The sequence below is a fragment of the Mauremys reevesii genome, unplaced genomic scaffold, assembly GCF_016161935.1.
Source record: "Mauremys reevesii isolate NIE-2019 unplaced genomic scaffold, ASM1616193v1 Contig47, whole genome shotgun sequence".
Lineage (NCBI taxonomy): Eukaryota > Metazoa > Chordata > Testudines > Geoemydidae > Mauremys > Mauremys reevesii.
In genome coordinates, this window is record NW_024100859.1 from 56,167 (window position 1) to 83,528 (window position 27,362).

General features: G+C 44.4%; 2 protein-coding genes across 4 annotated transcripts in view; both read right to left on the reverse strand.

Annotated features, from left to right (window-relative positions):
* LOC120394284 (GTPase IMAP family member 4-like) overlaps window positions 1–10,116 on the reverse strand; it is a 37,346-nt gene extending 27,230 nt beyond the window's left edge. Inside the window, exon 1 of the mRNA XM_039518531.1 lies at window positions 10,012–10,116. Within this exon, the coding sequence (XP_039374465.1) occupies window positions 10,012–10,089 (78 nt within the window). The 5' untranslated portion in view covers window positions 10,090–10,116. The remainder of the gene's footprint in view (window positions 1–10,011) is intronic.
* A 145-nt stretch (window positions 10,117–10,261) lies between these two features.
* LOC120394278 (GTPase IMAP family member 3-like) lies at window positions 10,262–25,086 on the reverse strand. Of its 3 annotated transcripts, none has more exons than XM_039518523.1 (3): window positions 24,923–25,086; window positions 21,540–21,588; window positions 10,262–11,432 (listed from the first exon to the last, which is right to left on the reverse strand). In XM_039518523.1, the coding sequence occupies exons 2-3, from the start codon at window positions 21,580–21,582 to the stop codon at window positions 10,531–10,533; spliced, it is 945 nt and encodes a 314-aa protein (XP_039374457.1). In that variant the 5' UTR covers window positions 21,583–21,588; window positions 24,923–25,086; the 3' UTR covers window positions 10,262–10,530. The 3 variants fall into 3 exon arrangements, with proteins under 3 accessions (XP_039374457.1, XP_039374459.1, XP_039374458.1); XM_039518525.1 differs by lacking the exon at window positions 24,923–25,086 and adding an exon at window positions 23,827–24,231; XM_039518524.1 differs by lacking the exon at window positions 24,923–25,086 and having other exon boundaries at window positions 21,540–22,181.
* Between the last annotated feature and the right edge of the window lie 2,276 nt (window positions 25,087–27,362).

Sequence of the window (27,362 nt, forward strand, 5' to 3'; positions counted from 1 at the left end):
CTGTCTTCTCTTTTCCAAACTAAACAAACCCAATTCTTTCAGCCTTCCTTCATCGGTCATGTTCTCAAGACCTTTAATCTTGCTCTTCTCCAGACTCTCTCCAATTTCTCCACATCTTTCTTGAAATGTGGTGCCCAGAACTGGACACAATACTCCAGTTTAGGCCTAACCAGCACAGAGTAGAGAGGAAGAATGACTTCGTGTCTTGCTCACAACACACCTGTTAATGCATCCCAGAATCATGTTTGCTTTTTTTGCAACAGCATCACACTGTTGACTCATATTTAGCTTGTGGACCACTATAATCCTAGATCCCTTTCTGCCATACTCCTTCCTAGATAGTCTCTTCCCATTTTGTATGTGTGAAACTGATTGTTCCTTCCAAAGTGGAGCACTTTGCACTTGTCCTTATTGAATTTCATCCTATTTACCTCAGACCAGTTCTCCAGTTTGTCCAGATCATTTTGAATTATGACCCTGTCCTCTGTTGTCAGAGGTGTGGTGCTCTGCTTTCTCCAAAGTTGATATCACTCGGCTGCGTGCGTGTGTTCCCTCTGTGTGCTGTTCCAGCTCTGCACAGATAGCTGACACAACAGACCCAAAGAGAACCCCCAATGACCACAGAGTCTAGTAAGGTACGAAGGCACGTCGACCAGGTTTATTGCCGTATTGGATACAGTAGTAGTTCTCCGCAGATTACTTAGTCTACCGAGCATACTACAAATATGTACCCACAGTCAATGGACTCGGTTCAGTCAGTGGCTGGACTTTCCACTGCCCCCTAGGCCGGACAAAGACACCACCCCAGGGATGCATTCTTATACACAGGTACAAACAAGTTACACATCACTCCTGACGTATGAGGTGCAACCCCTCTATGTAGCAAGGTACAACCCCTCTACGTAGTAAGGTGCCGCCGCTCACCTTGTACATGTTGGTTTGAACAAAACAACTCTATCCATCATATTACCCTTTTGGCCCTGTCATTGGGATGGGCCAGCCTGTTCTTTGTTATCTGTGTGGAATGTGCAAGTATGTGAATGTTCTGATATCTGGTGTTCAGTACCTTTTAGGTACGTATCTTCTTGCAGGATCAGCCCTTTCCTTGCCAGCTTCTGTGAGCAGGGCCTGCCTCTGGCTCACAGCTTCACTTTGCTTTATGTTAGCAAAGTCTTGACCATTACTTTAGTTTAGGCCTCAGGCCTCATATCAGGCCTCTGATACCAAGGTTTATATCTCAGGGCCTCCTCTTACTACATCCTCCAAAGCAGTTGCAATCCCTCCCAGTTTGGTATCATCTTCAAACATAATAAGCGTACTTTCTATGCCAACATCTAAGTCGTTGATGAAGATATTGAACAGAGCCGGTCCCAAAACAGAACCCTGCGGAACCCCACTAGTTATACCTTTCCAGCAGGATTGGGAACCATTAATAACTACTCTCTGAGTATGGTTATCCAGCCAGTTATGCACCCACCTTATAGTAGCCCCATCTAAGTTGTATTTGCCTAGTTATCGATAAGAATATCATGTGAGACCGTATCAATGTTTCCTTTGCTTCCTTAAATGCATGTTCACACTGTTGTACTTGTCACAGAGTACAAGGCTCTGGAACCACTCAGGATGAAGTTCAGACAGGACCCTCTTGCAGTTTGACACCCCTCAGGACACACTGTAACAAAGGCAAGATTCCTTGGCTTCAGCACCTCCTTGGGTCTGATCTTGGAGTGTTCAGCACCCCTGTTTCATGTCGTGAGCTCCTTGCAGTGAGTCCACCTGGGTGGGACACCTGGGGAATCCTTACATGCCCCCCAAGGAACACAGCGAGAACAGATCCTGTTAGCACAGAAATTAGGCACATTCAGCAAAGTCTATCGTGGGGGGCATCCAGAGCCCAGAGACCTGAGCTCTTCCCATGAGTTCCAAAACCAGAGAGTGACTTGCCTCTAGCAGCCTAGCCTCAATCATGCCTTGTTGCTCCTTCTCCATCCTTTGTCTCTTTTCCGGGCAAACAGATCACCTGGCCTCCACCTATTGCTTTGATCTCCAATGCCTCTGTCTGGCTCTTGCAGAGAATGGGCCTTGGTCATCAGTTGCCAGGATACAGTGTCAGGAATTACCTGGGACCAGGAAGCCATACGGCAGTCACACCAGCTCTCTAGGGGTCTCTGCAATGATCACAAACCCTTGGCCCACCACCTAGAAACTTGAGTAACACAAGAGAAAGTGAGTTCATTTGCAAACATCTAGAATAAAAGATGATAAGTAACAGCATGGATTTGTCAAAAACAAATCATGTCAAACCAACCTGACAGCTTTCTCTGACAGGGTAACAAGCCTTGTGGATAGAAGGTAAGTAGTAGATGTGGTATATCTAGACTTTAGTAAGGCTTTTGATACTGTCTCACATGACATTCTCATTAAAAACTAGGGAAATACAACTTAGATGGAGTTACTACCAGGTGGGTGCATAACTGGTTGGAAAACCATTCCCAGAGAGTAGTTATCAGTGCGTCACAGTCCTGCTGGAAGGGCATAACGAGTAGGGTCCCACAGGGATCTGTTCTGGGTCCAATTCTGTTCAATATCTTCATCAATGATTTAGCACAGAGAGAACACTTATAAACCTTATGGATGATACCAAGCTGGGAGGTGTTGCAAGTGCTTTGGAGGACAGGATTAAAATTCAAAATGATCTGGACAAACTGGAGAAATGGTCTGAAGTAAATAGGATGAAATTCAATAAGGACAAATGCAAAGTCCTCCACCTAGGAAGGAACAATCAGTTGCACACACACAAAATGGGAAATGACTGCCTAGGAAGGAGCACTGCGGAAAGGGATCTGGGGGTCATAGTGGACCACTAGCTAAATATGAGTCAACAATGTAATACTGTGGCAAAAAAGCAAACATTATTCTGGGATGTATTAGCAGGAGTGTTGTAAGCAAGACACGAGAAGTAATTCTTCCCATCTACTCTGTGCTGATTAGGCCTCAGCTGGAGTGTTCTGAATAGTTCTGGATGCCCCATTTCAGGAAAGATGTGGCCAAATTGAAGAGAGTCCAGAGGAGAGCAACAAAAATGATTAAAGGTCTAGAAAACATGACTTATGAGGGAAAATTGAAAGAATTGGGTTTGTTTAGTGTGGAGAAGAGAAGACTAAGAGGGGATATGATAACAGTCTTCAAATACTTGACAGGTTGTTACAAGGAGGAGGGAGAAGCATTGTTCTTCTTAACCTCTGAGGACAGGACAAGAAGCTATGGGCTTAAGTTGCACCAACGGAGGTTTAGGTTGGACATTAGAAAAAAACTTCCTGTCAGGGTGGTTATGCACTGGAATAAATTGCCCAGGGAGGTTGTGGAATCTCCATCATTGGAGATTTTTAAGAGCAAATTAGATGACCGTCTGTCAAAGATGGTCTAGATCAGGGGTAGGCAAACTTTTTGGCCCAAGGGCCACATCGGAGTGGGGAAATTGCTTGCAGAGCCATGACTGTAGGGCTGAGGCAGGGGGTTGGGGATGCAGGAGGGAGTGCGGGATGTGGGAGGGGGTGCGGTGTGCAGGAAGTGGGTCAGGGCAGGGGGTTGGGGTGCGGGGTGCAGGAGGAGTTCGGGGCGTGGGCTCCAGCCTGGCACCGCTTACCAGGAGTGGCTCTGGGGTGGCAGTGGCACTTCCTACCTGCCTGCCCCAGCCCCGCGCTGCTCCGCTCCGGGAAGTGACCAGCACCACATCCCTGCCTGCCCTCGGGGAGTGGGAGCAGTGGGCTCCGCCTGCCTGTGATACCTCCCCTGAAGCTCCTATTGGCTGTGGTACCCTGTTCCTGGCCAATGGGAGCTTCGGGGGAGGTATTCACAGGCAAGAAAAGCACATGGAGCTCTCTGTTCCCCCTCCCCCAGGGGCCGCAGGGACATGGTGCTGGCCGTTTCCTGGAGCAGAGTGGGGCCCGTAGCACCACAGAGGTGGCAAATCCGCAAGCCAGATCCAAAGCCCTGACAGGCCGAATCCAGCCCGCGGACTGTAGTTTGCCCACTCCTGGTGTACGGGCTTTGGAGACCAGAGTGACTGAACTGGAGGAGCTGAGGGAGACAGAGATGTGCGCAGATGAGAGTTTCCGGGACATAGTAGAACGGTCTCACCCCAAGTCTGGCAAACTCTGTGATGTTGAGGAGGATGAAAGTCCCAGGGAAGGAGAACATCCAACTGAAGCAGAGGGAAATGATCCCATAGATGGGACACTCCCTCCAGATGATGTTGTGGTATCCTCTTGCCCTGTCATCTGTAACCTACCATTTAAATCAGCTTCTGTACCAAATAACTGGAGGGTAGCTAATGTGACACCAATTTTTAAAAAGGGCTCCGGAGGTGATCCGGCAATTACAGGCCTATAGGAAACCCTAACAATGGTATAATCCTATTATTTGAAGGAGAGATTAAATTGTTAATAATGCTATAAAAATTGAGCTGTTTCCAATAAATATTTCTAGTCTGCATTTAGAATGAAGCAGGTTGATATGTCAGTATCCCATGAGGATGATGAAGAACATTCCAATCCATTAGTAACCAAGTTAAACAATGTCCACTAGGAATAAATGTCTGCGATGAAGTACACTATCTGGTGCACAGTACATATGGCACAGGGATAGCATATGCATGGACAGGTGTTTCCTGTTTCAATTGCTATAACTGTGTACACATAACAGGCTTGGTGCCACTAAGCACATGGCATTCTGGGCAGGTATCTCATGGTCCTTTGCCTCACCGCCAGTCTTTGTGCATTCTAGGATTTTTCTCTCTGCACATTGCTCAAGCCAGGAAGATGCTTGTAGAATTCTGGTCAAACTCCAAAGTCCCGTGATTCTCCTCCTGCTGTCCCACGGCTCCTCTCTTTATGGGTGTACTAGAGCCACTTTGAGAGCTTGCATCATTTTCAAACTGTTGTCCACCAGCATAGATAAAACAATGCTCCACACTGTGAAGCTGACAACTCCAAATAGAGAAAGGCTGTTGGGAAATTATCTGATGTCTTGACTCTAGGTGGGTTTGGCTTTCAGCATACAGGACACCGCCTTCTGATACTGGCCAGACAAGTGGTGATTTGTGTGTACTGCTACTGATCACCTAAGAACTGTGCACATTGCAAACCTATGCTAAAATATCAGATTATTTTTGTAAACTCATCCTTTTCCCCACTCCTCCATCTTCTGCCACTTGTTTGTGTCGCCCTGCTATGATGGGCTGGATAAAGCCCACATGGGAGAGATAAGTGTGCAAGAACAATTCTGGGCCCATGAAGCCCTGCCCTGACAGCCCTGCTGAGCATGCTCCAGTTGGAGGAGGGACTTGAAGGAGAATCTCTTCAGCACACCAGGGTGATGGATGAAGAAAGTAAGATCTGCGCTCACAGCTACAGAGGGACTATACCTAGAGGCTATTCCCAGGGGAGGTCTGCTGCACAGAACAAGTACCCCCTCACTTGCTGAGACCCATAGACCACACTGCCAGAGGCAACTGGAAGACATGACATGCCCCAGAGGCGGGGTAGAGAGATAGGAAGTGACTCAGGGGAGAGCATTAGCCCGACTGCAGGTAGAGGACGTCTGCCTTTCAGTGCTCATGAGGGGCCCATGGGTTGGAACCCAGTAGAGTGAGAGGGACTGGGCCCCCCATCCCCTCTGTCTCCACAGTCTCTAGCCACTAGGAGAGGAGGCATGTATTACATCTTGTATTTTTCACTCTAAGCTTGTAGACACAGGGACTGTTTTTACTATATGTTTGTACTGCACCTAGCCCAATGGGGTTCTGAGTTGGTGGAGGTGACTAGATGCTACTTCATTATTATCAATTATTTCATTACTATCTGGAGGGATGAACGTTCGATCTTCTGTGCTTGAGTTTTATCCCGTATTGCTCTGGAGGTGCTAGGAGAGCTTTGAGACACAACTTGTGCTTTGGGCAGGTTTCTTCCTGGTTGCTGAGGCATTGGGTTCTTGACTTGTGAAGACAGCCAGTGCCTCTCTTGAGGAAAGAGGGTACAAATTCCTTTAATGGATGCTTGTGTTTGACCTCAGCTCAGAAATAGCTGACAATTTATCCAATTGGGAACCAAATATTAGTATTCCATTTTGGTTACCATTATGGAAAAGACAGTGCCAAGACAACTCAGATTATGCCTCAGATTTCCTGAATCCTGGGTAATTTGGTTTCTAACCTGCACATGGCACAGCAACTGCTTCTGTGTCAATGATCGATATTCTCCTCATGATGGATGAAGATCAGGTGTGAGCTCCACAAAGGAATTTAAGCTCCTAACTGCCATGTTAGATGCCTATATCAAAATTTTAAATTTTCCAAATCACAGCTCCACTGTCACTTAACCCTGCAGGCACCTAAATTTTCTGCTGTAAAGATCCCAAAGTGCCCAAATTTATGCTTCTGTGCAATGCTGAGTCCTGACAACATCTAACTCACACCTAAGCCCCATGAGATGTGCAAACTAGTAATTTCCCACCCCTGACCTAGCTCAGCTGTAGTGCCCAAATGATGGCTGAGGGATAAGTGGCTCCCCCCACTATACCTGCCAGCCCAGTGGCTAGGGCACTCATCCAGGGTATGGGAGAGCTAAGTTCAAATCCTTACTCTACCTGATATTGAACTTGGACTTGAACCCAGTTCTCCCCCTCCCAGATGAGTTCCCTAATCACCAGGCTATTGGCTGTAATAGAGGAGGTGTCACTCAGACTCTCCTGTTCAGGGTATTCGACTTTGTATGACATGGAATCACAGAAATGTCGGGCTGGGAGCATAGGCGCTGACTCCATGGATGCTCCAGGGCTGCAGCACCCACAGAGAAAAATTAGCAGGTGCTCCACACCCACCGGCAGCCAAGCTCCGCCCTGCCTCCTCCCCCGAGTCCCCACTCCCCTCCCTTCCTCCCAGTCCTTCCCACCCACCAGCTGCCTAACAGCTGTTTGGCAGCACTTAGGACTTTCAGGGAGGGAGGGGGAGGAGCAGGGGAATGGCGCATTCAGGGGAGGAGGTGGAGAAGAGGTGGGGTGGGGACGTGGAAGGGGGTAGGATGGGGAGGGGCTGGGGTGGGAAAAGGCAGTGCAGGGTGGGGCGGTTGAGCACCCAGCGGGCAGAGGGGAAGTTGGTGCCTACGGCTGGAAGGGACCTCAAGAGGTTGTCTAGCCCAGCCCTCTGCACTGAGGCAGGACCAAGTAAACCTAGACCATCCCTGACACGTGTTTGTCCAACCAGGTCTTAAAAACCTCCAGTTGTGGGGATTCCACAACCTCCCTTGTAAGCCTATTCCAGAGCTGAACTACTAAGGGTTAGAAAATGTTCCTAATATCTAATCTAAATCTCCCTTGCTGCACATTAAGCCCATTACTTGTTCTACCTTCAGTGACCATGGAGAGCAATTGATCACTGTCCTCTTTGTAATAGCCCTTACCATATTTCCACACATTACAGACAGGTGCTTAAGGAGTAGCTCATCCTGTTCTCTGGTTTGATTAGCCATCTAAAGCAGACTGCCTTCAGTACCCCTCCTGGACTTAGCACATTGGTCCATATGCATTCACGGTCCTGTGGGTCTGAGTTACCAGAATTTCTAAAAGAGGTTATGGTGTCTTTAACATAGAGTGTTTGCCCATCCCCAGCTCTTTTACTCACTGTCCTGCCTAAACAGGTTATAAACAGTGATTTTAACTTTCAAAACTTAAGACTCATCCCACCAGGTTAAAGTAATGCCAGTTTGAAGGAATATAGGCCCACACTGGGTTTGGGTGAACTTTGGTTTTAAACTGAGTTGGGATATTAGTGTGAGCAATAGGCCCAAAGCATGCAAATATTGTACTGATCTATAAAAAGGGAAATAAGGACAACCCGGGGAATTACAGACCAGTCACCTTAACTTCTGTACAAGGAAAAATAATGGAGCAAATAATTAAGCGATCAATTGGCAAACAGCTAGAAGATAATAAGGTGATAAGTAACAGTCAGCATGGATTTGTCAAGAACAATTCACATCAAACCATCCTAATAGTTTCTTTGACAGGGTAACAAGCCTTGTGGGTGGGGGGAAGCAGTAGATGTGGTATATCTTGATGCAGTAAGGCTTTTGATACTGTCTTGTATGACTGTCTCATAAACAAGCTAGGGAAATATAAGGTGGGTACATAACTGGTTGGAAAACCATTCCTGGACAGTAATTATCAGTGGTTTACAGTCAAGCTGGAAGGGCCTATTGAATGGGGTGCTGCAGGGATCAGTTCTGGGTCCAGTTCTGTTCAATATCGTCATCAATGATTCAGATAAAGACATAGATAATATGCTTATAAAGTTTATGGATGATACCAAGCCTGGGGATGTTGTAAGTGCTTTCCAGGATGGAATTAAAATTCAAAATGATCTTGACAAACTGGAGAAATGGTTTGAAGGACATAGGATGAAATTCAATAAGGACATAAGAAATGTGTGGACAAATTGGAGAAAGTCCAGAGAAGAGCAGCAAAAATGATTAAAGGTCTAGAAAACATGACCTATGAGGGAAGATTGAAAAAAATTGGTTTGTTTAGTCAGGAAAAGAGAACACTGAGGGGAGGACAAGATAACAATTTTCAATTACATAAAAGGTTGTTACAAGAAGGAGAGAGACAAAATGGTTCTCCTTAACCTCTGAGGATAGGACAACAAACAATGGGCTTAAATTACAGTAAGGGAGGTTTAGGTTGGACATTAGAAAAAACTTCAGGGTGGTTAAGCATTGGAATAAATTGCCCGTGGAGGCTGTGGAATCTCTTATTATTGAAGATTTTTAAGAGCAGCTTAGACAAACACATGTCAGGGACGGTCTACATAATATTTAGTCATGTCTTGAATGCACAGGACTAGACTAAAAGACTTCCTGAGTCCTTCAATTTTATGATTCTGTGAAATGATGTATGTTCATGAGCAGATTCAAGTTTTTGTTGTGATCTTTTTGGGAGTTTTGGACTGAACTAAGTAGTTAACTGGTGTTCAGCAGCATTCTCAAAGGAGAAACACGAACTTGTTGACAACTTCCCACAATGCTTCATGGTTCTCCCTCCAAATCCTCACTTGAACCTCAATCTCTTTTGCACATGCAGCCACCAACAAGTCACAAGTTAACATTTCTGTGATCCATCCATCTCTCCAATCAAACAGACTCAAATTACTTGACCTAATGTCTCCTGACACCCAAGGTGGCAATGTGTCCTTCCCCCAACAATACCGCTCCCTTGTCTCCCCAGCAGCCATGCTGCCAACCATGTTCCTTCCTTCCCACACTTCTACCTCATTCTCTTACCCACCCATTCATCCCCAACCTATGGCCATGGGTCATCAATGAAGTGAGCAACATAGGAAGTCTTATTGAAGTTTCCCCCTGAATTGGCATGTTATAGTGATGCTCCTGTCAGCAAGTTATACTGCATCCTTCACTAGTCAGCAAAACTCTGGCCCAGTCAGTTTGCATATTTTAAAATTGTTTCGGTACCTGTGACTGTGTAGGGTAGCAGCCATCAACTTCTGGATCAGCATCTTTTAAAGTGACTGTGTAGTAACGGGACCTTGGTGTGTGTAGAGCGTTATTTCTTACATGCACAAAGCAGGGGTCTTCTGGATCATAACAACGTTGGGCTTCCTATGGAGAACTCTGGGAATGCTGGTGCTGCTGTTGGCATTCTTGCTTTGCCTCATCCATCCTTCTACTTTCCCAGACATATTGCAGGGTGATGAGACAGTCTCCCTCCTTCAGAACGAGTCTGCTAGTGTTTATCCTTTAATCCCCTGAGTATATGCATGACTATGAATATACTACATATGGTTTTGCATAGATTAGGGGCCCACTCGCAGTCAAATCAAAGCCATGCTGAAACACTTGCCGGCACATCAGACAAATTCGAAGGGTTTGATTCCTGGTGTCAGTGAAGAAATACTCCCACCCCCATGACAGCAGAGCATTCTCTGCGAGGGGCTCTTACCTTTGGAATGTTGCCTTCCACACTCTGGTTCAAAACAGCCTGACGCTGCTGACCTTCTGCACACCCTGCAACGTTCATATTCTAAAAGACGGAAGCAGTGGTAGGGGGTGGCTCTGTTTGGGAAGAGAGTCTTGTGTGTGGGGAGAGTTTAAATCGACACTGGGCCTGCTGAGTCTTCATCGCTATAAATTAGGTGTTGTTTGAAATGACCAAAATTTGATACAGTGAGATTTTAATGGAAATGCTGCCATGTTTATTACACTGCCACCATTTGGTTTTCCATAAAAAAAGTATAGATTTGACACATCCATATACAATCCTTATTGGAATCTCCTGTGTGAAGTTAATGTAAAACAAATCTAAATGATTTCATCTAATCATAATTTGCATGTTTGTCTTTTGCTGTACTAGTGGTAAGAACCTGAACTATAGAACATAGGAAGCTGTAGGATTAGAATGAAGAAAAATTCAACATTTCAACTCCAAGAGGAAAACAAATAGGAAACTGAGTTACCGTCATTAACCAAACCAGTAATTATACAATGAAAGAATGCACCTCCATCCTCTCCTACATATAGCATATCCTATCCTACATATAGCATATATCACAAATATCACCTGTCTCCATAGATAAACTGTAGTTAGACAACATGATTTCCTAATTCTGTTTAATACCCCACGATGCTCAGCTTTGTCTCTTTGGTTTGTTATGTGCTGTTTCACTTTTTCTCCAAAGTTTCTGCATTTTTCTTCAAAGTTTCCATTAACATCACTGAACATCACCTCTGCCTGGGAATATAATTCATTAGTATAATATGAGTTTCCGTTCTGCCGCCCCATTCTCTCAGCTATTTCTATCAGCTTATTAACCTGCTCTTTCTGTTCTGCTCCAGTTGCTTTGTTATTGAAAGCACAGTATCGGTTGCCGCACTTTTGAATCAGCGTCTGGAGATCTCTGTTATCTGAGTATTTCACATAGTCACTCAGTGAACCATCCCCTAAATCTTCTTTTCGGGTGAACAAGACAATCATGTACCTCATGGCCTCAACTCCAAAAATCTCCTGTACTGTCCTCACTGCTTCCTTGTCTTCTTCAGTGTAACGGCCCAGCTGGGTCACCAGCACCAGAGCATGGGGGCCTGGGACAGAGAGCGCGATACAGCGACCAATCTCTTGGTAAGTGTCTGTACTGCAGATCTTTGGATTAAAAATTGCAGGAGTATCAACCACTCGAATCGTCTTCCCATTCCAGATCCTACTGCCAGCTTTACAAATCGTAGTCACTGTCTGTGCTCCCAGTATGGATGCAAACACTCTCTCACCAAGGATGGTGTTTCCTGTTGCACTTTTCCCAGCTCCTGTTTTACCTACAAGGACGATTCTCAGTTCTGATTCCCCATAATGGCTGTGGTAATACGAATCTGTTCAGAACAAAAATGGTAACGTCACTTCAGAGGTGATAAAGTTAATCAATGGGGGTGGGGAGATTGATGTTTTGACATTACAACAAAGACAGGGATTTCTTGGGTGCAATCTTGCCTAACGCTGCTTTGCTGTGTGGCCTGGGTTAAACTGCCTCCCCTCCCCGTGTCTCAGTACCGCCACCCCTGTAATGGAGCGGCAGTACTGCTATAGTTAAGGCTGAGAATCACTTATTGTTTAAAGGATGACATTTCTAAATCCTCTAAAACCCACTTGGATTGTCTCAACGTTTGCTGTGCCTAACTGGGGATCTAGGGCAGGATCAGTGATCTACACTTGGGGTAATTTGAGCCAGGGGTTCCTGAGAGAAAGGCCCCCCTAAAAATATCATGTGACATCAACACTTTTTGATTCTTCTAAGATTTGTTTTGCCTGCAGCTGGGGCTCCGACTGTGACACTGATCCTCCCTAAACGGCTATAACCCATTCAGGATTGATCTCAGCGAGTGCACCCACCCAGGTCTCCTCTGGGGAAGGAATACGGAAACAGTTAGTGCGGCTAAAGTTTAGACCTCCAATAGGGGTTGACTCAAACTGATGCTCTAGGGAGAGTGCAATGTTCATGTGCAGCAGCAATGGGGCTCTGTTGCAAGTCAGAAGTTTGCAGGGAGTCAGTAGTCGCTGTAGCTTGATGGCTCAAGGTGACGTGCTGTGGTCCTTGAATCTGAACACTTCTGGTTTAAGAACATATTTTAAAGTGTGCCAGATGCAGACTCTGATTTTAGGGCATGTCTACACTTCAGAATGAAGTCAACCTAACTTATGTCGGCATAAGCGGCTACAGTAATTAGATCTCTGGTGCGTGTCTATACTTAGCAACTTTTGTTGGCGATGCACGTCCTCACCAAGAGTGCTTGCACCAACTGAACTGTCAATGTGGGGCATTGTGGGACGGCTTCTGAAAGCCACCAACACTCAATGTAAGCAATGCTGTGTCTACACTGACACTGCATCAACCTAACTACATCGATGTTGACTCTACGCCGCTCACGGAGGTGGAGTTATTAATTCGGTGTAGTGGGAGTTTTGTCAGTGAGAGTGAAATGTTAGTGTAGACACTTACAGAATTAGTCGACATAAGATGCCTTGCATCAACCTTACTCTGTAATGTAGACCAGGGCTTACTTTGGAAGTATTGTAAAGGAAACCAGCATTGACTGACTATAGGGAAGATAAAAGACTCTGGAAAGCAGGCCAGAACAATGAAGGAGAGGGACAATTTTCAAAAGAGGATATACAAATGGCCAGGCCCACAACTATGCACAGCCACCCATTAGCATTTAATTAGCATAAGGAACTAGTCATATGCTAATGATGTCTTCATGCTCAGGGAAGTGCTTAGAACCCAAAGAGGGTTGTTTACAGGGATGTGTTCAGTGTCCTACAACACACACATACATACACAAAGACACAGCTTGCTGCACCAGGTGCTGGAAATGCTGGGTAGCAACCTCAGGGTAAGGATGGGTCTGAACTAGCCAGGTGGAAAGAAAGGGGAGAAAATTCAGTTTGTTTTTTAAGTTTTAATTTTTGAAACATTCCATCCAGGTCTTGTCTGGCCAGCACAAGAGCAGAAGGAACAAGAAAAGGAGGGGAATCTCTCTGAGGAGGATATTCATGTATTAGACTTATAGGCTTTAAAGCCAGAAGGGACCATCATGATCATTTGGTCTGACTTCCTGCATATTGCAGGCAACAGACCTCATCATCCACTCTCCAGTTTAAACCTGCAAGTGACTCAGGCCCCATGCTGCAGAGGAAGGATAAAAACCCACCAGGGTCTCTGCCAATCTGACCTGGGGGAAAGTTCCTTTCTGACCCCAAATATGGCGATCAGTTGGCCCCTGAACATGTCAGCAAGACCCACTGGCCAGACACCTGGGAAAGAATTCACTGTAGTAACTCAGAGCTTTCCCCATCTACTGCCCTATCTCCGGCCATTGGGGATATTTGCTACTATCAGCCACAGATGGGCCACAGGCCATTGTAGATAATCTCATCAGACCATCCCCTCCATAAACTTACCAAGCTCAGTCTCGAAGCCAGCTAGGTTTCCCCGACCCCACAAACTGCTCCCCTTGGAGAGCTTTCCAGAACTTCACTCTGTTGGTCAGAAACCTTCACCTAATTTCAAGCCTAAACTAGTTGATGGTCAGTTTATACCCCTTTATTATTGGGTCAACTGACACTTAAATAACGTCTCTCCCTCCCTGGTGTTTCTATCTCTCTGATGTATTTACAGAGAGCAATCCCCTCTACCCTCAGCCTTCTTTTAGTTATACTAAACAGGCCAACTTCCTTGAGTCTCCTCGCATAAGATAGGCCTTCCATTCCTCTGATCATCCTAGTAGCCCTACTCTGGATGGGTATTGAGTCCACCTATTAAATCTCCCATTTTTCTCATGAGCTTCCCAATTTCAGAAGCCCTCTTATGCTCCAAACGGATGCCTGAACCTCCTAGGGACATGGGAGTTTAATAGGAAGTTGGAGTGAGATGCTGTATCCACTCTCACACTCCAAGGCTGAGCTAAGTTGCTCCAGTCCATGTCTAGCTGAGACATTAGAGACAAGGAACATGTGTGTGGTGCATCTCCCCCCAACTTCTGGTAGAAAGACCTAACAGAGTGCAGACTGTGGAGTATGCTGAGGGTAAAGTACCTCACACTCTGTGGATGCAGCAGGTGGGTCCACAAAGGGACTCAGCCATTGTGTCACTGGGTGTTGCATCACTGAGTGTCGCAAGGCCTAATTTTAGGTGCTTGGAAAATTCCTGGAACAACAGTGGGATCCAGAAACCCTGGGCTAGGCATCCAGGCTACCAATACAATCCATGGGAAGAGATAAGCACCTTAGAATGGGATCCACGAAAGCCAGCATGGTAGGTGAGAAGCTGCCCAAGCTAGCCAGGGGAGATGCTTACAAGAGTGGTGTCTGCTAAGGCCCACCACTCTCAGAGTTTGGCACCTAAGTCTGGGCTGCAGGAAGGGGCCTGTCCCTGCTTGTGATCCACAGCGAGAAACCCCTCTCCTGGGGTCAGGCAGCTTAAGCAGCTAAGTCATTTCTTATGAGAATGAACTAGGCTCCTGCCTTGCTCCATACAAAACTGTGCCCACCATATAATTTTAAGAGTCGTTACATAAGAACATAAGAACATAAGAAAGGCCGTACCGGGTCAGACCAAAGGTCCATCTAGCCCAGTATCTGTCTACCGACAGTGGCCAATGCCAGGTGCCCCTGAGGGAGTGAACCTAACAGGCAATGATCAAGTGATCTCTCTCCTGCCATCCATCTCCATCCTCTGATGAACAGAGACTAGGGACACCATTCTTATCCATCCTGGCTAATAGCCATTTATGGACTTAGCCTCCATGAATTTATCCAGTCCCCTTTTAAACATTGTTATAGTCCTAGCCTTCACAACCTCCTCAGGTAAGGAATTCCACAAGTTGACTGTGCGCTGCGTGAAGGAGAACTTCCTTTTATTTGTTTTAAACCTGCTGCCTATTAATTTCATTTGGTGACCCCTAGTTCTTGTATTATGGGAATAAGTAAATAACTTTTCCTTATCCACTTTCTCAACATCACTCATGATTTTATATACCTCTATCATGTCCCCCCTTAGTCTCCTCTTTTCCAAACTGAAGAGTCCTAGCCTCTTTAATCTTTCCTCATATGGGACCCTCTCTAAACCCCTAATCATTTTAGTTGCTCTTTTCTGAACCTTTTCTAGTGATAGAATATCTTTTTTGAGATGAGGAGACCACATCTGTACACAGTATTCGAGATGTGGGCGTACCATGGATTTATATAAGGGCAATAATATATTCTCAGTCTTATTCTCTATCCCCTTTTTAATGATTCCTAACATCCTGTTTGCTTTTTTGACCACCTCTGCACACTGCGTGGACATCTTCAGAGAACTATCCACGATAACTCCAAGATCTTTTTCCTGACTCGTTGTGGCTAAATTAGCCCCCATCATGTTGTATGTATAGTTGGGGTTATTTTTTCCAATGTGCATTACTTTACATTTATCCACATTAAATTTCATTTGCCATTTTGTTGCCCAATCACTTAGTTTTGTGAGATCTTTTTGAAGTTCTTCACAATCTGCTTTGGTCTTGACTATCTTGAGTAGTTTAGTATCATCTGCAAACTTGGCCACCTCACTGTTTACCCCTTTCTCCAGATCATTTATGAATAAATTGAATAGGATTGGTCCTAGGACTGACCCTTGGGGAACACCACTAGTTACCCCTCTCATTTCTGAGAATTTACCATTAATTCCTACCCTTTGTTCTCTGTCCTTTAACCAGTTCTCAATCCATGAAAGGACCTTTCCTTTTATCCCATGACAGCTTAATTTACGTAAGAGCCTTTGGTGAGGGACCTTGTCAAAGGCTTTCTGGAAATCTAAGTACACTATGTCCACCGGATCCCCCTTGTCCACATGTTTGTTAACCCCTTCAAAGAACTCTAATAGATTAGTAAGACATGATTTCCCTTTACAGAAACCATGTTGACTATTGCTCAACAGTTTATGTTTTTCTATGTGTCTGACAATTTTATTCTTTACTATTGTTTCAACTAATTTGCCCGGTACCGACGTTAGACTTACCGGTCTGTAATTGCCGGGATCACCCCTAGAGCCCTTTTTAAATATTGGCGTTACATTAGCTAACTTCCAGTCATTGGGTACCGAAGCCGATTTAAAGGACAGGTTACAAACCTTAGTTAATAGTTCCGCAACTTCACATTTGAGTTCTTTCAGAACTCTTGGGTGAATGCCATCTGGTCCCGGTGACTTGTTAATGTTGAGTTTATCAATTAATTCCAAAACCTCCTCTAGTGATACTTCAATCTGTGACAGTTCCTCAGATTTGTCACCTACAAAAGCCAACTCAGGTTTGGGAATCTCCCTAACATCCTCAAAGACTGAAGCAAAGAATTCATTTAGTTTCTCCGCAATGACTTTATCATCTTTAAGCGCTCCTTTTGTATTTTCATCGTCAAGGGGCCCCACTGGTTTTTTAGCAGGCTTCCTGCTTCTGATGTACTTAAAAAACATTTTGTTATTACCTTTGGAGTTTTTGGCTAGCCGTTCTTCAAACTCCTCTTTGGCTTTTCTTATTACACTCTTGCACTTAAGTTGGCAGTGTTTGTGCTCCTTTCTATTTGCCTCAATAGGATTTGACTTCCACTTTTTAAAGGAAGTCTTTTTATCTCTCACTGCTTCTTTTACATGGTTGTTAAGCCACAGTGGCTCTTTTTTAGTTCTTTTACTGTTTTTTATAATTTGGGGTATACATTGAAGTTGGGCCTCTATTATGGTGTCTTTAAAAAGGGCCCACGCAACTTGCAGGGATTTCACATTAGTCACAGTACCTTTTAACTTTTGTCTAACTAACCCCCTCATTTTTGTATAGTTCCCCCTTTTGAAATTAAAGGCCACAGTGTTGGGCAGTTGAGATGTTCTTCCCACAGGGATGTTGAATGCTATTGTATTATGGTCACTATTTCCAAGCGGTCCTGCTATAGTTACCTCTTGGACCAGCTCCTGCGCTCCACTCAGGATTAAATCTAGAGTCGCCTCTCCCCTTGTGGGTTCCCGTACCAGCTGCTCCATGAAGCAGTCATTTAAAGTATCGAGAAATTTTATTTCTGCATTTCGTCCCGAAGTGAAATGTTCCCAGTCAATATGGGGATAATTGAAATCCCCCACTATTATTGGGTTCTTAATTTTGATAGCCTCTCTAATTTCCCTTAGCATTTCATCATCACTATTACTGTCCTGGTCAGGTGGTCGATAATAGATCCCTACTGTTATATTTTTACTAGAGCACGAAATTTCTATCCATAGAGACTCTATGGAACCTGTGGATTCACTTAAGATTTTTACTTCATTTGAATCTACACTTTCTTTCACATATAGTGCCACTCCTCCCCCTGCACGGCCTGTTCTGTCCTTCCGATATATTTTGTACCCCGGAATGATTGTGTCCCATTGATTGCTCTCAGTCCACCAGGTTTCTGTGATGCCTATTATATCTATATCCTCCTTTATCACAAGGCACTCTAGTTCACCCATCTTATTATTTAGACTTCTGGCATTTGTGTACAAGCACTTTAAAAACTTGTCCCTGTTTATTAGCCTGCCATTTTCTGATATGCCAGATTCTTTTTTATGTAACTGTTTACCATCTGATCCGGCCCTTACATTATACTTCTCATTCCTCTGCTCCTGACTGTAACCTGGAGATTCTTTATCATCAGACTCTCCCCTAAGAGAAGTCTGTGTCCGATCCACACGCTCCTCTGCAGCGGTCGACTTTCCCCCATCTCCTAGTTTAAAAACTGCTCTACAACCTTTTTAATGGGCACTCATCTGGGAGACCCAGGTTCAATTCTCCCCTGTGCTTGATGGATAGAAATTATTTGAACAGGGTCTCCCACCTTTCAGGAAAGTGCCCTATTCACTGGGTTATAGATTCTAAGGCCAGAAGGGACCATTTTAATTATTTAGTCTGACCTCTGAATAACAGGCCCTAGAGCATCTGCAAAACATTTCCTAGGGCAGATCTTTTAGAAAAACGTTCCTTGCATTTATCACTATAAGGCAGGTTTTCTAATCCTTTAATCATTCTCCTGGCTCTTCTCTGAACCTTCTCCAATTTATCACCATCCTTTTTGAGTTGCAGACACCGGAACCGGACACAGCATTCTAGCAGTGGCCATGCCAGTGCCAAATTCAGAGGTAAAATACAAGTCCCAGGACAACTTAGAGGAGGACATGGATTGTCATTGCTACAGAGGGTATCTGACAGATGTGGGACTTACTCCAAGGTCTGCTGCATTCACTTTGTCAATGCAAATTCTTCCACATCTCCTGCTATTCCCTACATAATGCCACTGTCTACTTGAGGTACTCATGAAGCCCCATCACTGGAGTATCAGAGAATGACACAATTTTAAGGCCAAGGTCTCCACAGGTCACCTAACTCCCATTGAAATGGGACCCCTGGTCTCCCGCAGATTGAAGAATTGAAGGAAAAGTCTTGCTCAGCCCATAATACGTTTCCAGTTTCGGTTCTCCCTGTGTCCTATGTGTTTGTTGTTGGAGTGAGGATGTAGAGGAGAGTAGGGTGGAGCTAAGAGCACACAGACCCTGCATCCTGTGCCCCTGGACTAGCCCTGCAGTAGGGGAAGGGAAGGTGGGTGCTGGGCAAGGAGCTGTACACTTGAATCTGGCAAATTAACAGTAGCTGAGTCAGAGCTAAAGGAGCAGCATCAGAGTGGGAGTGTGAAGGGCTCCTGCTCTCCTCTGCAAATGAGATGACTAGACATAGCCTGAACCATGTCCTTTCTGCACCCCTTTGTTTCCTGTTGTGACAGATATGGGAATTGGCTGCACTACCTTTCACAAACCTCACTGAATTAAGTTTAAGTAGCTTTGGAGTCTATTGCTTTAAAAATGCAAAGATGATCTATTATTGTGAGATTGTATGCAACTTCTCTAGGAGGGAGTGTCCTGAGCTTCAGAGGACTCCTTCAAACAATGTGCCAGACAAGAATGGTCTTGGTGACAATCGATGTGAAGTGGAATTCCTGGGAAGTATCTAGGGGGAGGTGAATGCAAATACCTTCCCTGTTTATGCAAAGACCCAACTTTTTGAAGCTACTCCCTAAGGAGAGAACCATTGTCTATGATTTACCCATTCCCAGATTAAAGTCCAAGGCTGTATAAGGGAGGGACTAAACATTTATGAGTGTGCTTGTTCTGAGGGAAAGGGGTTATGAATTTGTAACCACAGGAAAACCCCTGTGTGGGGTTTGAAGGACTAATCCCCGCCAGAGCCATTATTGGTATAGCTGACACAGCAGACCCGACGAGAACCCCCAATAACCACAGAGTCCAGTAAGATGCAAAGCCACGTCGGCTAGGTTTATTGCTCTATTATTTAATTTCAACTTTGTTACTGTGTAAAAACAACTGTATTATCACTGTATTGCTATATTATTGCTGTACTACTGTATTATTATTGTACTGCTGTATTATTGCTGTATTGTATGATTGCTGTACAACATGTACAATGTGTATAACCTTGCTAAACTGTTTAACCAACACGCAGGTACAAGTCAACAAACGAATGGCAGCAAACAACATGAAGACAAGGAAAAAACGAATTGGTAAAGAAACTAAGTTACATAGTAACTACAAATTGGGTAAACAAATTGCTGTTAGTACCAGTCATAATTTGGGTCAGTAACACTGCATCCTAACTGAGGCACATGTTATTCAAAACAATCTTGTTCAGTGTCTGGGTACCAATATTAAATCCTGACACAGCAATATTTCATAAATTGGTTACTGTCCATTCAGTAGGTTATCTGGAAGACAGCATCCATAAGAAACAACTGGATCTACATCAACCAATGGAACAGAGAAGCCACCCACTTCTGTTTCCTGCCCAGTAAAGCTGACCAGAGAGTGACAACCAGCCTTAAGGATAACCTATAACATGAATGGACAGTACATGTAGTAACTAATTACAACATATTTATATATAAAGGCCTCAGTGGTAGTGTCACTACTCCAAATTTCTGTTTTATTTCTCATATACACTGTGGGACACACTGTCACAATCCCTATCCCAGTATTTCAAAACACTCAGCCTACTACTAATGATGAGATAATAACTGGAATTGCCCTAAAAAGAGTGTGGCCAGAGGACACCAGCAGACTGGAAAAACATGGTTATGCTTGGATATAAGGTGGTGTCATATGTACACATACATACTATATATATATGCCCATACACACTACAACTATATATGCCATATCCATATCATTCATATATATTAATTATTTGGGAGTGCCTCTAAGGCTCAGTCATAATATTACATTCCTCAGTCATGGTCCCGGGCCTAACATTCCCAGGCCCACCATAAGGGGCCTAAATGAATTGGATAATGAAAACTGTCTGCCAGTCGTACGAGGGAATGTGCAGACTAAACAGACAGATGGGGCATGAGGGTATGGATGGTAAAATAAGGTAACCACATAACAGTGTTTAGCCCACTGGGTTATCTTCAGTCCAGGCATTATGCTTTTCCGGGACGATGGGTAAACATCCTCCCCATAAAAAGACAAAAAGTGGGGGAATGTAGTAAGAGGAGGCCCTAAGATATAAACCTTGGTATCAGAGGCCTGGTATGAGGCCTGAGGCCTAAACTAAAGTAATGGTCAAGACTTTGCTAACATAAAGCAAAGTTAAGCTGTGAGCCAGAGGCAGGCCCTGCTCACAGAAGCTGGCAAGGAAAGGGCTGATGCTGCAAGAAGATACGTACCTAAAAGGTGCTGAACACTAGATATCAGAACATTCGCACACTTGCACATTCCACACAGATAACAAGGAACAGGCTGGCCCATCCCAATGACAGGGGCAAAAGGGTAATATGATGGATAGAGTTGTTTTGATCGAACCAACATGTACAAGGTAGAAGGCGGCACCTAAATACGTAGAAAGGTTGAACCTTGCTGCGTAGAGGGGTGGCCCCTCAATACGTCAGGTGTGATGTGTAACTTGTTTGTATCTGTTTATAAGAATGCATCCCTGGGGCGGTGTCTTTGTCCAGCCGAGGGGGGCAGTGGAAAGTCCTGCCACGGAGCCGGGTCCATTGCCAAGAGGCACTTTCTCGTAGTATGCCCTGAATTAGGCTAAGAAACCTACAGGGAACTGCCATTGTGTCCGAGGTCGCAATAAACCTAGCCGACGTGGCTTTGCATCTTACTGGACTCTGTGGTTATTGGGGGTTCTCTCGGGGTCTGCTGTGTCAGCTATCTGCAGAGCTGGGGCAGCACACAGAGGGAACACACGCATGCAGCTGAGTGATATCAACGTTGGAGACAGCAGAGCACCATACCGGTACAACTCTGACTACAATTATAAGCACATGTGTGTATATTCTTTTATCTAGAACACAGGAAAATCTGAAATGAACCTTATGGCACAAGGAGAGCAAAATACGATATATTGTTTTCTTACCAGGGGGAGCTTCTTCATCTGCTGCCTGCTGTTGTCTCCTCATATTTTTCTGAAATATTAATGGAACACAAATTACACCAGAAATTGAGAGGGATTTGGTGGGAGAACCAAAGGTTGTCTGAAGAGTATTTTTTTCTCTTTCTCCTTTTTTTTTATTTAGTTATTTTTACAATGTTGAGAGGCTCAGGGATCCCATCTACATGGAACTATTTAAATACTGTGTGAAAATTCTGCATGGAGACCATGGAGGTTACTCAAAGCCCTGACTCAGCTTGTTTTGGTTCTTCCAGACCACCGGAGACCCAGGAAATCAATTGTCCCTTCTGCATAGAGTCTGAACACAAGGAGATGAGGAATTGCAAGTGGAGCCCTTCACACTGTGACAGTGATTGGTGACCTCTAGTTCAGAGCTACTGTACGACAAAAAACACATGGAAAAGGGTGGGGGGAGGGGCATTTCAAACAAATCTAGGTGGCTTAAGAATCAATGGGACTTGTGCTCTTAAGTCACATGCCAGGATTTTCAAAAGTGACTAGTCAATTGAGGTGCTTACATTTTTGGGTGCACAACTTAAGACACGCCCCTTTAGGGGTCACAAGGAGGGCCCTCAAAATTGAGGCACCAAAATTCAAACTGGAAGAGGTGCGGAAAAGGGCTACTAGGATGACCTGAGGAATGGAAAACCTGTCTTATGAAAGGAGACTGAAAGAGCTTGGCTTGTTTAGCCTAACCAAAAGAAGGCTGAGGGGGGATATGATTGCTCTTTATAAATATATCAGAGGGAGAGGGAGGGAGAGGAATTATTTAGGTTAAGTGCCAATGTGGACACAAGAACAAACTGGCCACTCACAAGTTTAGACTAGAAATTAGATGAAGGTTTCTGACCATCGGAGGATTGAAGTTCTGGAACAGCCTTCCAAGGGGAGCAGTGGGGGCAAAAAACCCAACTGGCTTCAAGACTGAGCTTGATACATTTATGATGGGACTGCCTACAATGCATGTGGCCCAACAGTGACTGCCAGAGCAAAACTCCCCAGCAGCCGGAGATGGGACAGTAGATGGGGAGAGCTCTGAGTTACTACAGAGAATTCTTTCCCAGGTATCTGCCTGGCAAGTCTTGCCCACATGCTCAAGGTCTAACCAATTTCTGTATTTGAGGTTGGTAAGGAATTTTCCCCTGGGTCAGATTGGCAGACTCTGGGAGGTTTACACTTTCCTCTGCAGCATGAAGCATGGGTCACTTGCAGGTTTAAACTGGTGTAAATGGTGGATTCTCTGTAACTTGTAGTCTTTAAACCATGATTTGAGGACTTCTGTAACTCAGCCTGGGGTTAGGTGTCTATTACAGGAGTGGGTCGGGGAGATTCTGTGGCCTGCAATGTGCAGGAGGTCAGACTACATGATCATGATGGTCCCTTCTGACCCGACTATGAGTCTAACTCTCTAGTCAGTTTGAAGAATCTTAGCTTTAGGCACTTTTGAAATAATTGATATAGAAACTGAGAAAAAAATGTAGGCATTGGGTTTCAGTTTCTCATATATTTTCTGCAAGTGTTTCAAATAGAAAATAATAAAAAGCGTGGCTATTTTGCTTAAATGTAATGCTCTGAGTTAACAGTTCTCAGCTCCCCTCGCCGTCCCTGTTAGGTTGGTGGAAATGCTCCTGGTGAGGACATGCACCACTGACCCACGGAGAGTATTGTGGACATCAGCCCCTGCAGTAATTAATGCTGTGGCTATAAGTCAACCCATCATAAGTCGACTTATCTTTATAGTGTAGACAAGGCCTAAATCAGAAACTAGGAGTGGTAGAAAATTGATAAGGGAAGCCAAGGGACACAAGGAAAAAAATGTGGCCAACAGAGTTAGTCAATAACAAGGAAATTATAAATTATATTGGGGAAAAAGAATGCTAACAATGGTATTAGTCATTACTAGATATGAATGGTAGAATTATCAATAATGGTGCTGAAAGGGCAGGAGTTTTCAACAATATTTCTGTTCTGGCACTGAGGAAAAAAATAGATGATGTACTCATATCATTTGATAAGACTCTTTCCATTCCATAGTATCTCAGGAGGCTGTTAAACAGCAGCTACTAAAGTCAAACATTTTTAAATCAGCAGATCTTGATAACTTGCATCTGCGAGTTTTAAAAGAGCTGGCAGAGGAGCTAATTGATTTTCAGTAAATGTTAGAACATTGGGAATTTCCAGAAGACTGGAAGAAACTAATGTTGTATCAGTATTAAAAAGGGTAAAAGGGATGACCCAAATAGTTATGCACCTGTCAGTCTGATATTGATCCCAGGAGAAGGCATAGAGTGGCTGATATGGGACTTGATTAATAAAAAATTAAAAGAGAGTAATATAATTAAGACCAACTGACATGCATTTATGGAAAATAGATCCTCTTAAAGTAACTTGGTATCTTTTTTTATGAGATTTCAGGTTTGGATGATAAAGATAACAGGGTTGAAATAGTGTTCTTACATTTCCATACTTGATACCACACAATGTTTTGATTAAGAAATTAGAACGATGCAAAATTAAAACAGCAGACATTAAATCCAGCTTTTTAAAGGTATTTTGTTGCCTAACGGTACAGATAGCCACCTAGTGGAATTTTCAAAAGCACCTAAGCAGCTTTGGTGCCTAAGTTCCACTGAAATTAACGAAAGTGCTTGAAATGCTTTAAATATTCCTTGTAAAAATGTGAGCAGACAAAAATGTAGGCTCTAGCTGGTACTGAATGAAGTGAGAAAATCATGTTCTACCCAGGACTTGGTGGAATCATTGAAAATCTCACTTTTCCATTGTACATTCGTCAGCTGTCGCAATGATTCGATACACAGTAGGTTAAACCAGCCCCCACAAGGTATTCCAGATACATGCCAGGTTTAATCCTAGGAGGTGCTGCACGCCTGCGGAGAAGCTGTGAGGGCACTGGGCATCTCTGCACCCAGCTGAGCTCAGCACAGCGACTGAGTGGGGAGGAAGGTGGCTTTACAACACCTTTATGCCTCCTCTAACTTGGGACAAAGGCAGGAGCGGGGGAGGGCTGGACTCTCTCACAGGGTAAAGTAGCCTCCAGGCTGCACAAAATGACACTGACTGCCATAGGATTGTTGCAGCAGTTGGGAACAACAAATTACATCATCTGTGCATTTCAAGCCTTCTCTGTCAGAACTTTGTTCCCCTCACTCCTGCCCCGCACATTCTCCCATCTCAGACAAGCTTTAGGCACCCAAATACCAAACAGAGAGAAACCGGCTCGTTTCCTGCATTTCCTCCTGCTAACTCAGACACATTTTCATTTTTTAGGCTTTGTAGGTAGTTTAAAATACCTCCCCTTGCCCACCCCAGCCCCCCATGCATACAACCTTTTCGGTGTCAGCTGAACTTGGAGATCAAATCTGTGATATTTCTTCAGATTAAGCAGATATTTGCAACTTCTGCACAGTCCTCCCAGCTGGTGGTATTACTCAAAAATGTCTGAAGTCTTCTGGTTTCCTCTTTTCGACAGTAGCTTCGTATTAATTCTCGATGAAACTCTTGTGTAAATGAAAATGAACTACTCGGTGTTTTAGATTTCTTTCTAAATAAATGGAGTGGGATGAGTTGCTGCCACTGACCAGGAAATACCTTTTGCTAAATAAACAAGTCTGAATTTTACAGGAAGTGGGTTTGTGCTGAACGTATGAGAACATTCAGCCCGTCTCCAAAGTACTCTGTGTTTAAGGACAGAACAACCTCAATAGCATAAAGTAAGCCAGCACAAAGAGTATACTAACAGCATGCAACAGACCTAACCATTTAGACACAACAAATCCTGCATTTTGGCAGGGGGTTATGCTAGATGACCCTTGCAGTACCTTCTAACCCTCTGATTTTTCAAATATGTGCCATTTTAAGTGAGTAAATGCAGGATTGTACCCAGGAAGATATATGTGCGTGAGAAACAAAATAAAATGCACAACCAGATTCAACAGAGATCTATACAATATTGGGGTGTGTGTATCTATCTATATAAAAACCTTTTGATGCTTTGACAAAAGTGCCTCTGACAAAGGTAACGGTCAGAAATCATGGGCTGTGATATTTTTCTTTGATGATACGTTGCTATTAATGATTAATAATAATCATATCTCTGTATGTATTATTATTTTGGTAGCATGTGAAGGCTCCAGTTGGGCCCCATCACTATGAGCAATGGTCAAACACAGAAGAGACACACTCCCTGCCCACAAAGGCTTACAGTATAAAGACACAAACAGATGAAAGGTAGGGGATGGGATATAACATGCAAACAAAAGAATCTGGTGAAGAATTGGGATGTACTAAAAATGTGCCGGATTTCCCCATATAGAAATTATACAAACTACAACATGTGGGAGGCATACAGTGAATCCTTTTAGGGAAGTAACATGAGTTTGTCACTATAATTTTGCAGATATTTCTAAACTATTTTATTGACAGGGGAAAAAAAGCAGGTGATCTCCTAGCAGTTTTGGCAAAACAGCAGCATCCTGGAAGGACAGTGTAAAAGCTGGAGGGGAGAATTCCATGTGCAAATACACAGCTGCAATTATGCAGGAACTACTGAGATTAGACATTCACCACATACACAGCTAGATACCCAACCAAGGGCCTGTGTTCTCTGTGGTAAACTGGATCTAAACACCATGGCAATCGTCGCTTTGTTTTTGTACAGCACCAACACAACTCAGTTGCCCACTTGCTCCATTAGAGCCTGAATTTGTGGCTTCTTAGGAGATGATGCAAAAGCAGGCTCCATTCTCTTGGCGTTGTTAAAGGAAATATTGATTAATGAGAGTGTAACGGGCAGGGTTTGGATGGCCAGGCAGCCGTCTGGTTAGATTGCCTGGTTCTCAGCTAGGGTTGCCAACTCTCCTGAACTGGACGCCATTTTGCGGCAATGGTGTCCCGTCCAGGAGAGCTGGCAACCCTCCTCGCAGCTCCCGCACCCCACCCCACCCCACCCCAATGGCTGAGTGGCCTCAGTCTTTAAGGCTGAGAGATGGGTAGGGGGACTCAAGCCCTTCCTCACCACTGAGTCTCAGCCCAGGGACATCTGTATGTCAGCCCCTGAACAGGGGGTTGGTGTCCCCCACAACAGAGAGTCAGAATCCACTGCCTTGGGCTACTTCCCACCAGTCTGTTAGCCCATTCACTTTGGGGCATAGATTCATAGATTCTAGGGCTGGAAGGGACCTCAAGAGGTCGTTGAGTCCAGTCCCCTGCCCTCATGACAGGACCAAATACTGTCTAGACTATCCCTGAGAGACATTTGTCTAACCTACTCTTAAATATCTCCAGAGATGGAGATTCCACAACCTCCCTAGGCAATTTATTCCAGTGTTTAACCACCCTGACAGTTAGGAACTTTTTCCTAATGTCCAACCTAAGCCTCCCTTGCTGCAGTTTAAGCCCATTGCTTCTTGTTCTATCCTTAGAGGCTAAGGTGAACAAGTTTTCTCCCTCCTCCTGATGACACCCTTTTAGATACTGGAAAACTGCTATCATGTCCCCTCTCAGTCTTCTCTTTTCCAAACTAAACAAACCCAATTCATAGAATCATAGATTATTAGGGTTGGAAGGGACCTCAGGAGATCATCTAGTCCAACCCCCTGCTCAAAGCAGGACCAATCCCCAAATCCCTAAATTGCCCCCTCAAGGATTGAACTCACAACCCTGGGTTTAGCAGGCCAATGGCTCCCTTTCAGCCTTCCTTCATAGGTCATGTTCTCTAGACCTTTAATCATTCTTGTTGCTTTTCTCTGGACCTCTCCAATTTCTCCA